The sequence below is a fragment of the Platalea leucorodia genome, assembly GCF_965183815.1.
Source record: "Platalea leucorodia genome assembly, chromosome: 3".
NCBI classification, from domain to species: Eukaryota; Metazoa; Chordata; class Aves; order Pelecaniformes; family Threskiornithidae; genus Platalea; species Platalea leucorodia.
In genome coordinates, this window is record NC_138825.1 from 127,951,428 (window position 1) to 127,966,683 (window position 15,256).

A 15,256-nucleotide genomic window follows, 5' to 3' on the forward strand; every position below is an offset into this window, starting at 1 on the left:
CTGTGCAGGATAAGGATGCCGGCGAGGGGGGAGCAGGCGCGGTGGGAGGCGCTGCCGGCGGCACCGCGCTCTGCACATGCTCCTGCCGCTGCTATTTCAAGTTATTTAGGTTAGCGAGAGCGGAGCAGGCGGGGGACCCGCGGGGCCAGGCCACCCTGCCCGTGCTCCCCCGCGTCCCCGTCAGCCGAGCGCCGCGGCCGCACCGAGCACCGCCATCGGATGGCACGAGCTCCCAGCGCGTGAGCGGACGGTTTCGCTCGCCGCGGGCTGGGACGGGCGCTGCTGCCTGCTAAAGAGACGGGAAACCGGGAAAGGTGCCGGGGGACGGACCCGGCGAGGAGCTGGGTGCCGCCTGTGCCTGGGCAAACCCATCTGCCGCGCACGGGCTCCGGCACAACGTGGCGTGGCACGGCACAGCGCGGGGACGCTCCCCTTGGGGTCGGGGAAGCGGCGCCGGGAGGGACGCCGGTGGTGGCCGGGGGGCGGGGGGGAGCAGCCTCCCCTGCCGGGGCCTGGGCGATCCGGCCCGCTGCTGGAGCTGCCTGCCAGCTGCCAGATCAGCCGGGCAGCACCGCAGCGGCTCCGCACGGCGCTCAGCCCCCGCTGGGTTGTCTGCCACCCCCCTCGCGTATTTGTCACTCGAGAAGCCACCGGGATGGCTCCCAAAATAGAAGCTGCGAGTCGCAGCAGCCCAGCTCGCCCCGGCACAGCGGTGCTGCCAGGCCGGCGCAGGCGGCGAGGGGCCGGCACCCACCCGCGGCCTCGGTGGGCAGCACTGCCCGTCCGGCTCCCGGGCAGCCGCAGAGGCGCACAGTCGGTGCCCGGCCTTGGCAGCCGGCGCTGGCACTGTCGCCTCAGCGCCGAGCAAACACGTCCGGCGTGGCCGCCGGCCTCATTCTCCTCCCGCTTTGTTTGGCCAGAGCGCACCGGCCCCGGCCCGGCGAGGGCTGCGGCGTGGGACGCCGGTGCCTGCCGCCACCTCCCCGGCAGCGTCGGCGCGAGGAGCCGGGCTGGACGACCTCTCCGCGCCCCGGCAGCACCGGCGGGACGGGGCAGAGACACGCGCCCGAGTGTTTTGTTCACCGTTGGGCCTTGATTAGCAGCTTGGCGGCCGGACAATTAAAATGCAGCGGTAAGCGTCCCCCCTGCCCCGTCAGCACGGCCGGCCGGGCGCAGCCCCGGCGCCCTGCGCAGGCGGCATGGGGCGGGGGGGCTGCCACGCACGGCGGGGGCTGCGCCCCGGGCCCCCGCATCGCCCCACACCGCCGCCGCCTGCAACCTGCCTGCGTGGCGGAGGCATAGCCGGCATCGAGGGCAGCCGGCAGGAACCGCACCACCGAGCCAGGCGCTGCTCCCCGGGGACCTGGCGCCCGCAGAGCCAGGCCGGCGCTCACCCAGCGCCAAGGCAGCCGTGTGCCAAGCCCTGTGCCGCAACAGCTCCTCTCCCCAGGGCTTGCTGGGAATCGGGGTTAAATTCTTACTTTTATTATTTTTTCTGCAAAATGCAGTGGCAGAGGCAGCGTGCAAACCGGCCGGGCCGGAGGCTCCCTGCCTTGGGCGCGTCCATCACCTGGCGTCGGGGCTGGCGTGGGCAGCAGGGCCGGCTCCTGCCCCGGCCAAAGGGCTGCCGCGAGCGTGCCCTTCCCTGTCATTACGCCGGGGCGTGCTCGGCGCTGAGGTGGAAGACTTTGAAGCCCGGTGTGGCATTTCAGAGGGTGGAGGTGAGCTGGGTGGCACCGCGTGCTCCGGAGAGCGTCCCCTCGCAGCGCCAGCGGCTCCGGCTGCCCCACCTCACCGCTGGCTGCCTGGGGCTGTGCCACGCCGGCGCTGCGTGCCGGAGCGGGGTCAAGGTGCTCCCCGTCAGGCTTGCACAATCAGCGGCGTGCGCAGGAGTCGGGGTGCGGCTGGCGGCGGCACGTCGGGGAGCGGCTGGCACGGTGGCACCTGAATTCATCCCGTGAAACCCACAGGCTGCCGGCACGGGCCTTGGCTTGCTTTGGCAAAGGGGAAGCCGTGGCTGCACCAAGGTGCGGGGCATCGACGGCACGGTGGAAATCGCCGGGTGGCGAGGGGTGGGGGCGTGGGCGCGTCGCCTGCCCGCGGGGAGCTGCGCGGGACTGCTCCCTCCTGCCTGGCCCCAGCCCTTCGTACCGGGGCGCGATGATGAGGAAGGCGCCGGGTTCAGCCCTCGCTCGGGAGCGGCCGAGGTTTCTGCCGGGGCTGCGCCCCGCTGGTGCCGGCTCTGCGCCGCCTCGCCTGCCCGGGGAGCGTCGCCGGCAGGGGCTGCCTGCTCGGCCCCCCGGCCGCGGTGCAGGGAGGGTCCCTGTGGAGCCGGCCGTGCAGGGCACCCCGCACCCCGGGCAGCCAGGGGCTGTGGTAGGGGCTGGGGGGCTCACTTGTGGGGCTTACCCGTCCCGGCACGGGCAGCGGGTGCTGGGTTTAGGGTGCCGTCAGCGCGGCGGCTCTCTGTGCCAGGAAGGCTCCTGTTGGGGCTGTTTGCCGGAGCCGTTAACGAGCCCCGGTGCCTTCCCACATCCCCTCTGCTTCTCAGGGGTCTGGGGCGCGCCAGCCGCCCCCGTGCCCCCACCCCGGCCCCCGCCGGGCCGCTGTGGAGGGGCACTCCCGGGGCAGGCGCGGAGCGGGGCTGTGCGCCGGGGCTGGGTGCTGTGGGTGCTCCCGGGCGTGGGGCTGGGGCAGTTTCCCTGCCGCCATGGCCGCAGCCGTGCCGGACCTGCCCCGTCCCACGGCATGCGCCCCACGGGCAGGGGGCCGGGAGAGGCACCGCGCATTCCCCGCTCAAGCGGGGCAAGACCTAGCCCCACGGCTCATTGCGGTGGCCGGCTCCGGCACCCGGCCCAGCCCTGCTCCAGCTCTGCCGTGTGCGCAGGGCGCTGGCAGCTGCTCCCGGCTATTTCTGGAAAGGACGGTGATGGGGGGGGTGTCAGCCGGCCACTGGCTCCTCGCCAGGGTGGGCAAGCAGCCCCCTGCCCCGCAGCAGCCCCCCGGCCTCCTGGCCCCCTGCCCACTCCGGCAGCAAGCAAACGCCGCTGCTTTCCCGGCTGCACCGCGGCGGCCGCACCGCAGTGCGCGTGGCTCTGGCTCTGCGCCGCGCATGACTCAGCTCAGCGCTGCCGGAGGGAGGGGACCCCTGCCCGCACCCCAGCCTGCACCGGGCGGCATTAGGCTGCTGGGATGAGCGCTGCGGCCAGCGCCATGGCTGGCTTCGGTCCTTGCCGGCCACCGGGGAGTGGGGTGGTGCCCACCACACCGTGCCGGGGGCTGCTGGGGGCTGGCGGCAGCCGCAGGGGCCTCGTTTCCAGCTGCTTCGGCAGCTAAAAATACCGACGTCCCTGCTGCGTGCCAGCGAGACGGTCCTGTGCAGGGCAGGATGGGACGGGTTGCTGGGGTCCCGGCCCCGGCGGGGGGACGGGCCGGCTCAGCTGCCGGTGGCGGTTCAACCAGCCAGGACGTGTGGCTGTGCCGGGGCCGGCATCGCCAGTGCTGAGTCACAGCGGTGCCGAGGCCGCGAGTGGGGGGGGCCGCGGCCGCCGGCACCTTCTCCCCTCGCAAGCGGGCACCCAGGGAGGTGTCGGCACCCCGGGGTGCAGCGCCCCACGGGCACCCCGCCATTGCACCCGTGGCCCCCATCTGTGCCCGGGGCTGCGGCAGCGGGAGAGCAGGGCCGGGGGGGGCCGCCCCCCAGCTGGCAGCTGGGCCTGAGCCCCGTGGAGAGGGAAAGCGGATTAACGCTGCCGCTGCTGCGCGGGGGGGCACGGGGCAGGCGGCGGGGTGGGATGGGGACCCTGCTCTCGGGGACGTGGGGTGGGACGAGGACCCTGCTCTTGCAGCGGGGACAGTTCCTTCTCCAAAGAGTTTGGTGGGAGCTGGCGGGACGGCGTCTCGGTGCCCCCTCCCTGGCAGCCCCCCCCAGCTCTGTGGCACAGCTCCCCGGCACTCTGCCGTGCCGGGGCCGCGGCTGCAGGGTCTCCGCTCCCGCGGTGCCCAGGCAGAGCCCTCCACCATCTGGGAGCGGGTTTGCAGCCGTGCCTGCCAGCAGATGTTGCCCCTCTAAGCCCTGCTCTAATGGACCCCGATCCCGGCCCCAGCAGATTAGGCAGCCAGCGAGGGCTGGGGGGGCCGTAAGCTGCTTATGGGCCAGCAGTGGCCCCCGGGAGCCCCGTGGCCACGCACAGGGAAGGAGCTGCGCCCCGGCACAGGGGCAGTGCCCCCGGCGGTGCCCGCGTCCACTGGGACCCCCTGCCCTTGAGCTGCATCCTGCGCCGCATGCATGTCCTGCGGTGGGCCCCGCTCCCAGCGGCACCCCCGGGGCTGTGCCCCCAGCGGGGCAGGGCTTCGCCTGGCCGGGTGGGACGCCACGGGGCTGCCGGGGACCCTCCTGCCCGCTCCTGCTGTGCTCCCACCGTACCGGGGGGTGCAGCTGGGATGGGGGGGTCCAGTGGCAGCCTGGCCCCACCGTCCCCTGATGCTGGAGCCCGGGTGGGACGGGCGCCCCGAGTCCTGCCACCCCCGGCACGGCGTGGGGCTGGGCTGGGCGGCGCAGCAGCGAGGCGGGGGGCACACCGGGGCGGTGGTGCCGGCGTGACGCCCGTCTCTCGGCAGCTGGGGCATGGCCGTCAATGTGTACTCGACGTCGGTGACCAGCGAGAACCTGAGCCGCCATGACATGCTCGCCTGGGTCAACGACTCCCTGCAGCTCAACTACACCAAGATCGAGCAGCTCTGCTCAGGTGGGGTGCGGGTCCCGGGGGGGTGGGCGGACACGGGGGGGACGGTGGCGGGGTGCCGCCGGCCCCCGCTGACGCCACGGTGTGTGCCCGGCGCAGGGGCTGCCTACTGCCAGTTCATGGACATGCTGTTCCCCGGCTGCGTCCACCTGCGGAAGGTGAAGTTCCAGGCCAAGCTGGAGCACGAGTACATCCACAACTTCAAGGTGCTGCAGGCCGCCTTCAAGAAGATGGGAGTGGACAAAGTAGGTCCATGGGTGGGGGGTCCGCAGCGGGGCGGGGGCCGTGCCGGGCGGGCCGCCGTGCCGGGAGGGCAGCCCCGCCAGCCCCTCTCTGCGTTCCCCCAGATCATCGCGGTGGAGAGGCTGGTGAAGGGCAAGTTCCAGGACAACTTCGAGTTCATCCAGTGGTTTAAGAAGTTCTTCGACGCCAACTACGACGGGAAGGAGTACAACCCGCTGCTGGCGCGGCAGGGCCAGGACGTCGCGCCCCCCCCAAACCCAGGTGATCACATCTTCAACAAACCCAAGAAACCCATTGGCACTGCAGGTAATGTCCGGGTCCCCCGGCGAGCGCTGCCCCCCGCCCTCCCGCCCGGCCTCCTGCACCCCACGTCGCTCCGGCCGCGGCCAGGCCTCCCCCCGCGCCCCCGCCCCTGCCTGCGCCCCGCTCCGCTGCCTGCCTGCCTGCAACCGGGGGGGCCGAGCGGGTCTGCAGGGACACGCGGGGCGGAGGGGACGGCGGAGGGACCCGCGGGGAGCTGGGCAGGGCTCGGCTGCCTCCATCTTCCCATTCGCCCTGGCTCTGGGGGCGGTTCGTGCCCCCCAGGCCCCCCTCATGGCTGCCATCCCCCCCGTGCCGTGCCGCCGCAGTGCCCGAGTGCCGCCATGCAGCCAGGCTGCTCCTGGCCACGGGCGATGCTCCGTGGGCATCACGGGCTCCTTGTGCCGGTGCCGCAGGGCTGGACCCCGCTGTCCCACAGCAAACCCCAGCCAGGCAGCAAGCACCCCTCGAGGGGGCTGAGATCTGCCAGGGGAAACTGAGGCACGGGGGGAGGCTCGAGGCAGGACAGCCCGGAGTCGCGGCTCAGCCCCCGAGCGCGCTGCCTGCCCTTGCTGCCCGCTGCTGCCTCCCGGCCCCTGCCGCCCCGCGCAATGCAGGGGGGGTCCCCGCCGGCAGCCCCCCGGGCCGGCATTAACCCGCTGGTCCCCATCTGCTGTCAAGTCCCCCAGAGGACCTCTCCCACCGGCCCCAAGAGCACGCCGAACCCGGCCCGCCTCAGCAACGTCCCCAGCAGCATCCTCCGGAAAAACTCCCCCGCGGCCCGCAACGGGGGCACCGAGGCCGACGCGCAGATCCTGGAGCTCAACCAGCAGGTAGGCAGGGTCCCTGCCCGCCGCTGCCTGCGCCCGGCTGCCGGCAGGGCCGGGGGACACCCCGGCGTGGGAGGGAGGGGCCGGGGCCGGGCCCCCCGGGCACGGGGAGCCGCGGGCTGAAGGCGCCGGTTGCCCCGCAGCTGATGGACCTGAAGCTGACGGTGGACGGGCTGGAGAAGGAGCGGGATTTCTACTTCAGCAAACTGCGGGACATCGAGCTGATCTGCCAGGAGCACGAGAACGAAAACAGCCCCATCATCACCGGCATCATCAGCGTCCTCTACGCCACGGAGGTGAGGGCTGGGCACCGCTGCCCCCCCCGGGACCCCCACCCTGCTCTCCGGGCTTCCCAGGGACGAGACCCACTTCCCCATGGCCGCTCCCGGCCTCTGGGGCCTCGTTCGCTCCCCGGGGCGGGGGGGTTTGGGCTTTGCCAAAGCCCTTGCACCGTGCCGGCAGGGGCGGCGGGGACGCGGTGGGAGCCCCCAGCCCACGCGGCCCCCGGGCTGACGGCCGCCCGTGCCCCCCCAGGAGGGCTTTGCCCCGCCGGAGGACGACGAGCTGGAGGAGCAGCAGCCAGAGGACCAGGACGAGTACTAGCCCCGGCACGCTCCCGCGCCCCGCGCCGCCCCGCGCCGTTCCCCCACCATAGACATTCGAGGTCTGAGCCTGTGCGCCTCGCCCTGCACTGTCACACGCCATCACGGTCTCCGGCGGCCGAGCCCACGGCCTCGGCGCCCAGCAGCTCCGGTGGGAAGCCACGCTGCCTCCATACTCGATAGGTGTCCATCCAGCGAGGAGCGCGGCCGTGCCTCTGCCGGGGGTGGGGATGGGCTCTGGCCGCCGCGCCCGGGCTCCGGCCCTCGCCACCCCCACCCCGTATTTATTTCCGTTGTCCCCCCCGGTGCGGGTGCCGCAGCCGCCCCGGTGTCCCCGCCTGCCCCGCTGCCTGAGAGCGAGAGGGAAAGACCCGAGGCCTCGGGGTGTTTTGCCGGAGCGGAGCGTGCTGCCCGCGCTGCCTGCGCCCTGCCGGCCCCGCGGCCTGGGGACGGGGGCCGGAGCCGGTGGCCCCGGCACGGCTGCACGGGGGCCTGCGCCCGGCCGGCAGCCCGCGGCGAGGACGCGGCGAGGAGGAGGGAGGTTTTGCTTCGGGTTGCTGGGAAGATGAAGAAGCAGCCCCAGCCCGGCTGACGACGCGGCCGCCTGCCCGCGCGGGCAGGTGCAGGCAGCGAGGCGGGGGGGGACTTGGCCACCGCAGGCCAGGACAGGGGATCCCGGCCCCCTCCCCTCGCCCGCGGCCACCGCGGACCCCCGCGCGGCGCTGGGGCGGGTTCGCCGAGAGCGGCACGCAGCGCCCGCCCCGGCCGTCGTCTTCCCCGTTGCATCGCTTGTCTGGTCCGTCACTCCGGTTGCAAAGCCTGCATCTGTGTTTAAGTTTTATTTAAAATAAACTCGTGTGGTAAAAACCTCGTCTCGCGCGGTGCCGCGTGCGGGGCGGGAGCCGCTGCGGGGCGGAGACGGGCGGGGGGGGGGTTGGAAACCCCCGGCTACGGCGGGAACCGCTGCGCCACGGGCCGGCCACCAACGCGCAAGGCCACCGAGCCACCGCGGCAAACCACTCGCCCGCCCGCCCCCGCTCAGCTCTGTCCTTGCCACCGCCACGCCAGGGGAGAGCGCGAACGCAGTCCCCCACTACCACAAATTATGCAGTCGAGTTTCCCGCATTTGGGGAAATCGCAGGGGTCAGCACACCCGGAGTGCAGGGGATGAGCCTCGCCCTGGGAAAACCACCTGCCTGATCATGGTGTCTCCCCTGCCAGGTAAGTATGAAACCAAACCCCCCCGCAGCCCCCCGCACCCCCGCGCACGCACACTCAACGCACGGCCACCCCCGCGCGCCACCGCCACCGCCACCGCCACCGCGCCGCCGCCCGCGCCCCGCGCCCCGCCGCCCCAAACAGCCCGCGCACCGCCCGCGCGCGACGCTGCCCGTCGGCGACCGGGCGCCACGGTGTCCCGACAGCCCGCGCGGCGCTCATCTGCATGGACACGCCCACGCCCCGCCACGCCACGCCCCCTCTCGGGCCTCGCTCTGCCGGAGCCGAGCCGGACCGGGCTGCAGCCGCGGCGGGAGGGGACCCAGGGACCGCCCGGGGCAGGGTCCTCCGGCGGGGAGCCGGGGGCGTCGGGGGCCCGGGGGTGTCGGGGGACACGGGGGTGTCGGGGCCCGGCGGTGTCGGGGCCCGGGGGTGTCGGGGGACACGGGGGTGTCGGGGGCCCGGGGGTGTCGGGGCCCGGGGGTGTCGGGGCCCGGGGGTGTCGCAGGGACACAGCTCCGCTCCGCTGCTGGCTGAACCTGCCAAGGGCAGAGCAGGAGCCCCCTCCCTCGGCCGCGGCACAGACCCCGGTCCCCAGGCCCTGGGCTGGGCTCCAGGAGCCGGGCAGGACCCTGCTGGGCGGCGCTGCTTTCTGCTGGGCTCCAGCACGGAGCCACACGGTGCCACCTACGAGGCCTGTGGACAGAAGCGTTCGCAGCCCAGTAGCGGCCAGTGCCGGGACCGCGGGCATCTGGGCCCCGACAGCAGCACAGCGAGGGCAGGTGCCCGCGGAGGAGCCAGCCCACGAGCACACGGGGCCGTCAGCGCGCCCGCGCACCCTCCTGGGGAGGCGGGGGGCTGGTGAACGCTGGCGCTCGCGGCACCCCAGACCCACCAGCTCCCGCCATCCGTGCCTGGAACCCCACGGGCGCTCCCGCTCCCTCGGCAAACGCAAACCCGCCCTCTAATCCCTCTCCTGCTGCCTGGGCATCGCTGGTCGGGCCGGTAAACCTCGCCCCGCCACGGGCAGGTACTGGGCACTGGTGAGGCCGCCCCTCGAGTGCTGTGCTCAGCGCTGGGCCCCGCACCCCAAGGCGGCCATGGAGGGGCTGGAGCGTGGCCAGAGCAGGGCAGCGAGGCTGGGGCAGGGGCTGGAGCACAAGGCTGGGGAGGAGCGGCTGGGGGAGCTGGGGGGGCTCAGCCTGGAGAAGAGGAGGCTGAGGGGAGCCCTCATCGCTCTCTGCAACGGCCTGAAAGGAGGCTGGAGCCGGGGGGGTCGGTCTCTGCTCCCCAGGAACAAGCGATGGGACGAGAGGGAACGGCCTCAAGCTGCGCCAGGGCAGGTTTGGGTTGGGCATTGGGAAAAACTCCTTCCCCCAAAGGGCTGCCAGGCCCTGGCCCAGGCTGCCCAGGGCAGGGGCTGAGTCCCCATCCCTGGGGGGATTTAAAAGCCGGGGAGATGTGGTGCTGAGGGACATGGTTTAGTGGTGGCCTTGGCAGTGCTGGGTTAACGGTTGGACTCGATGATCTTAAGGGTCTTTTCCAACCTTAACGATTCCATGATTCTATGATTCTGTGACTCTCTCAGGGTTTTACCCCCGGTGCCTCTGGAGCCGACAATGTCCCCGCTCACGGTTCGCACGCCCACCAGCCGATTAAGCGTAACCAAATAAACAAAGTGGCCAATGCCCTACGCGCACCGCTTCCCCCTCCTGCGTGAGCCGTCCTCCCTGCTCGGAGCACCCTTGCACCAGCAGCTGCTGCCAAGGCCGCTGCCGTGGGAGGGGGGTGGGTGCCACGGGTGCCGCCGTTCCAGCTGCACGGCCGCGGCGACGCGAGCCCCGGTATCTGCAGACCGGAGCAGCTCTCGGATCCGTGCCGGCTGCCCGTGGACTGGGGGCGTGCGGGACAACAGCGTGTGCTGCACGTGTGCAGAACAAGGTCAGAGAACAGAAACGGCCGTACGTAAAATGGGAGGGAAACTTCAGATACTGCAGGAAATAGTGGGAGAAAAAAGCTTTTGACCGGTGGGAGGACGGAGGAGGAAAGTGCCTGGGACAGCACCGAGGTCTGGCTGGGGTCATTCACGGTGGGGGTTGTGGGGGTCCCGCTGATCGCGCGGGTACAGGAGAGGCTGGGACGGGGCCTGGATGGTGCGAGCGGAGGCCAGAGGCACGGTGCTGAGCGCATCAGGGGATGTCAGGGGATGGGGAGAGCAGCAGGAGGAGGAGGAGGAGGAGGAGGAGGAGGAGGAAGAGAGGGGGAGGAAGGGCTTGCGCTGGGGACTGGAAGGACCAAGTGCAGCAGCGAGGCCGGGGGACGGGAGAGCAGGGACCCCGCAGCGGCAGATCCCGAGCTCCCCGGGCACCGCCGGCCGCCGCGCCGGGACCGCCGGGGCCCGACTCGGGCGGGGGCGTCGGGGCTCCGACGCCCGCTCGGCAGCCCCCGGCCGCCGCGCCAGGCGCTCCCCCCCCGCCTCCCACAGCCACCGCCCCCCCACTGGCCCCACCCCAGCCCCGACCCCTCGCCCCCACCCAGCCACCACTCGCCCGCCCCGCCCCCGCTCAGCTCTGTCCTTGCCACCGCCACGCCAGGGGAGAGCGCGAACGCAGTCCCCCACTACCACAAATTATGCAGTCGAGTTTCCCGCATTTGGGGAAATCGCAGGGGTCAGCACACCCGGAGTGCAGGGGATGAGCCTCGCCCTGGGAAAACCACCTGCCTGATCATGGTGTCTCCCCTGCCAGGTAAGTATGAAACCAAACCCCCCCGCAGCCCCCCGCACCCCCGCGCACGCACACTCAACGCACGGCCACCCCCGCGCGCCACCGCCACCGCCACCGCCACCGCGCCGCCGCCCGCGCCCCGCGCCCCGCCGCCCCAAACAGCCCGCGCACCGCCCGCGCGCGACGCTGCCCGTCGGCGACCGGGCGCCACGGTGTCCCGACAGCCCGCGCGGCGCTCATCTGCATGGACACGCCCACGCCCCGCCACGCCACGCCCCCTCTCGGCGCGGCGCTGCCCGGGGCGGGGCCCGAGGGGCGGGGCCTCCGCTCCCCCTCCCGCCCGGGGCCGCTCCGGAGCCGCCGCGCATCCCCGCTCCCGCTGCCCGCAGCCTCTTCGCTCCCGCCGCGCCGGTGCCGGGGGCCGCTGCCCCGCGCCCCCCCGCCGGCAGCCGGCACCGGCCCAGAGCCGCTCCGCTCGGCGGGCCCCGGCGCTCGGCTCCCCGCGGCCGGGAACGGCGGCACCGCCGCGCCCCCCGCCTCTGACCCGCGGCCCCGGGCCGCCCCGGCCGCGCCTCTGCGGACGCCGAGTCCCGCTGCGAGGGGCCCGGGCGCCGGCGGGAAGGGGCCCCCCGGCTCCCTCCGTGCCCGGGGCAGGGCTCGGGCAGGCGGCGGGGCCCGGCCCGGCCGCGGGCACCGCCACCCGCTGGGGCCGCCGTCGTCGGTGCCGGGAGAGAGGAGGGCGGCGGGGCGGCTCGGGGGGCGTCGCGGAGCCAACCCCGAGCCGCTCGGGGAGCCCCTGCGCGGCGGCCCCGGGGGACCTGCCCGCCAGGGCGCGGGGGCCGCGGCGGCGGGGCCGGTCTGAGCCGCCGCCTGGAGAAGCGCGGGGGCCGGCACCCCCGGGCCGTCCCACGGCAAGCACGCGGGGCGGGAGACCGGCCGGGCTGACCGGGGGCGCGGGGGACGCGGCTCCGTCCCGGGAGGCGAGGTCAGGCGCCGCAGGAGGCGCGCGGAGCCGTGCTTCGCACCGGGGGGAGAAAACGCGAAAGGCCAACGCTCGGCTGGAGCTGGCGCCGGCTGGGGCCGTGGCTGGCGAGAAAGGCTTCCCAGGGCGCTACCAGCAAGAGGAGGCCTAAGGAAAACGTCGGACCGGCGCTTCTTGAAGATGGACGCCCGGCACCCGGGGGGAAAGAAGAGGCAGAGGCGTTCAGTGCGGCTTTTGCCTCAGTCTTTAATCCTGCTGACAGACCTTGGGCCGCCCGGTCCCTGCGTCGGGGGACCTCGGGTGCGGGAACAGGGACTCCCCGCTTGTGGGCACCGACGTTGCCAGGGACCGGCTGTACCCGCTGAACGTTCACAAGGCCGCGGGGCCCGGTGGCGTTCACCCCGGAGCGCTGAAGGGGCTGGCGGACGTTACGGCAGGACCCCTCTCCCTCGTCTGCCAAAGGTCTCGGGAGTCTGGGCAGGCCCCCGCTGACTGGAAGCTGGCCGAGGTTATTCCAGTTGTCCCGAGGGGCGTAGGGAAGACCCGGCAAGCGACAGACCTGGGACTCTGACCTCAGCACCCGGGAAAACTACGGAGAAGAGCATCCCGGGTGCTACCGAAAGGCGTTTAAAGAACAACACCGTCATCGGGCGCGGTCGGCACGGGTTCCCAAAGGGAAAGCCCTGACTCATTTGATATCTTTCTATGATAAGGTCACCCGCCCAGCGGCTGAAGGGAAGGCGGTGGATGTAGTTTCTCTGGATTTCGGTAAGGCTTTCGGCACTGTCCCTCACAGCATCCTGCCGGACAAGTTGTCCAGCTGTGGGATGAGCGGGTTCGCGGTGCGCTGGGTGAAGAACTGGCTGAACGGCAGGGCTCAAAGGGCTGCAGTGAATGGGGCTGCGTCTGGCTGGCGACCGGTCACCAGCGGTGCTCCTCAGGGCTCAATCCTAGGCCCAGTGCTGGTCAATATATCTATCAGCGATCTGGATGCAGGAGTTGAATGCCCCATTAGCAAGTTTGGCAACGATACCAAACTGGGAGGTGCTGTTGACTCTCCCGAGGGCCAAGAGGCCCTGCAGAGGGATCCAGATGGGTTGGAGGACTGGGCAATCATCAACAGCATGAAATGTAACAAGAACAAATGCCGGATTCTGCACCTGGGACAGAGTAACGCCGGGCCCAAGTCCAAAGTGGGAGAGCGGTGGCTGGAGAGCAGCCCTGCAGAAAGGGATCTGGGGGTGCTGGTCGGCAGCAGGCTCAATAGGAGCCAGCAGTGTGCCCTGGCACCAAGGGGGCAAACCGCGTCCTGGGGGACATCGAACGCAGCATGGCCAGCCGGCCAAGAGAGGGGATTGTCCCGCTGTATTCAGCGTTGCTGCGGCCTCACCTGGAGTACTGCTCAGTGCTGGGCCCCACCGTTTGGGAAGGACGGGAAGGTCCTCGAATGCCTCCAGAGGAGGGCACTCGGCTGGTGACAAGGCTGGAAGGCATGGCCTCTGAGGAGCGGCTGAGGGCTCTGGGTTGGTCTCGTTTGGAGGGAAGGAGGCTGAGAGGCGACCTCATTGCTCTCTGCAGCTTCCTGCGGAGGGGACGTGGACAGGGAGGCGCTGATCTCTTCTCCCTGGGATCCAGGGACAGGACGCCTGGGAATGGCTCAAAGCTGCATCAGGGGAGGTTCAGGCTGGACATGAGGAAGCATTTCTTTACCGAGAGGGTGGTCAAGGCCTGGAACAGGCTTCCTGGCAGGGCGGTTGGTGCCCCAAGCCTGTCAGTGTTGAAGAGGCATTTGGACAATGTCCTTAATAACATGCTTCAACTTGTGGTCAGCCCTGAAGTGGTCAGGCAGTTGAACCAGGTGATCCTTGTAGGTCCCTTCCAGCTGAAATATCCCATCCCCTCCCACCCTTTCACCCCTGAGCAGGACGGCACGCAGGGTGCAATACCCCTGGGGTCAGCTCTCCCTGCTGGGTCCCCTCTGGCCCCTTGCCCACCCCAGCTGCTGCCCGGGGATGCAGAGGACGCCCCGGTGCGGTGTCAGCACCGCTCAGCAGCAGCCGAAGCGTGGGGCATCGCCAGCCCTGCGCCAGCCACGCGTGGGGCAGAGCGCGGCACCGCCGGGGCTGCTGCACCCAAAGGTGACTCCATCCCGGCCGAGCCGGCACGCGGTCAGCTGCGTCCTGAGATACACTCACGCTTTCCTGACGTGGTCGTTAGCTCAGTGGCTTTGCTAAAGCTCTCCCTTGCTCTCATCCACCCCGGATTAACATTGCCAACGGAGAAATAACTGGGCAACAGGCGCAGGAGAGAGATCTGGAGCGAAGCGATCCTGCGGCACAGCCGCCAGCCGCCTGGCTGGGGTGGGCCCGGTGGGCACGGGAGCGGGGTGGCTGTGCCGCTGTTGTAGTGAAATTGGATTAACTGCCGCCTTCTCGCTGAGCAGTCTCGTGTGGCATTAGCAGCTTAGCACCGGGAGCTAAAGCAGTCGAAGCCTTAGGCCACGAGAGCTGACCGAGAGTAAACTTTCTGATAAGACTAATGCTGCAAACACAGAACTCGCTGAATCCAGCAGAGAGGAGCGGAACGAAGAAGATAAGGACCAAGGAGACAATTCCGAGGGAATGAGGTCACGTCAGAAGCAGGCCAGCCCAGCGACAGCGAAAGCCGATAAGAAAACAGGAGCCCACTGGGCAGACTCAAGCGATGGGGCTTGGGGATCGAGTGCCGGGCGGTACGGGTATAACTGAGGGGCTGACCTGGGGGGGCCCCCTCCAGAGGCACCCAGCTCGAGCCGTGACCTGGGAGCTGATGAAGGAGGAACTGGAAACCTTCGCACGGAGCTGACGTTAATTGGCAGGATCCCAGGGTCGGACCCCGTTATGGCGGCCGGCGCGCGTAGATGCGTAACAGCCGGCTGCGGCGGCTGCGCCAGAGCCGCGTGCCGGCGGGGGGGCAGCTGAGCATCGCCGGCCAGGTTCCTCGGGGGGCCTGGTGCCATCTCAGCCCCTTCCCCTGCACGGACCCCGAGCGCTGCCGCTGCGGCTGCCTGCAGCGCTTCGGTGCGAGGGGAGGGGGACGGCACCCAGCCCGTCCCCGTCCCGTCCCTGTGCCCGGGCCGCCGTCGTGCCCGAGGGCAGAGGCTTTCGAGGTCGCTAGAAGGGACCCAGCGCCGCGGGGGAGGAACCAGTGAAAACCCTCTCCCTCGGCGGCCCGGGGAGGCGTCTGCGGGCCCTTGGCCAGCGGGGCCCCTCGGGCCAGCGGCGGCCGGAGCGGCTGGCCCTGCGCTGGCCCGGCGGGCCACGGCCGCGCCCGACGGCCCGGGGCAGGAGCCGCAGGGACGGGCGCTTCCCCCGGGGCCGCGTTCGCGGGGCGACGCGGGTGCCCCCAGCCCCTGTCCGCGGCGAGGGTCGCTCTTCTGCCGGGCTCCGCCGGCCGCGAAGCTCCGGCCGCGGCGGGGGTTGCGCGTCCGCCGCCTCCTGCGGGGCCGGGGCGCCCGGGGACCCCGGGACGGGGCGGGGCCTGGGGCGGGGGCGGGGCCTGGGGCGTGGCGTGGCGGGGCGTGGGCGTGTCCATGCAGATGAGCGCCGCGCGGGCTGTCGGGACACCGTGG

The 15,256-nt window shown here is 71.8% G+C and overlaps 1 protein-coding gene across 1 annotated transcript; it reads left to right on the forward strand.

Annotated features, from left to right (window-relative positions):
• Positions 1-1,053: 1,053 nt before the first annotated feature.
• On the forward strand, positions 1,054-7,572 carry MAPRE3 (microtubule associated protein RP/EB family member 3). Its single transcript, XM_082306261.1, has 7 exons — positions 1,054-1,132; positions 4,621-4,748; positions 4,845-4,990; positions 5,093-5,294; positions 5,970-6,121; positions 6,262-6,414; positions 6,653-7,572. The coding sequence occupies exons 1-7, from the start codon at positions 1,125-1,127 to the stop codon at positions 6,719-6,721; spliced, it is 858 nt and encodes a 285-aa protein (XP_082162387.1). The 5' UTR covers positions 1,054-1,124; the 3' UTR covers positions 6,722-7,572.
• The last annotated feature ends 7,684 nt before the right edge of the window (positions 7,573-15,256 follow it).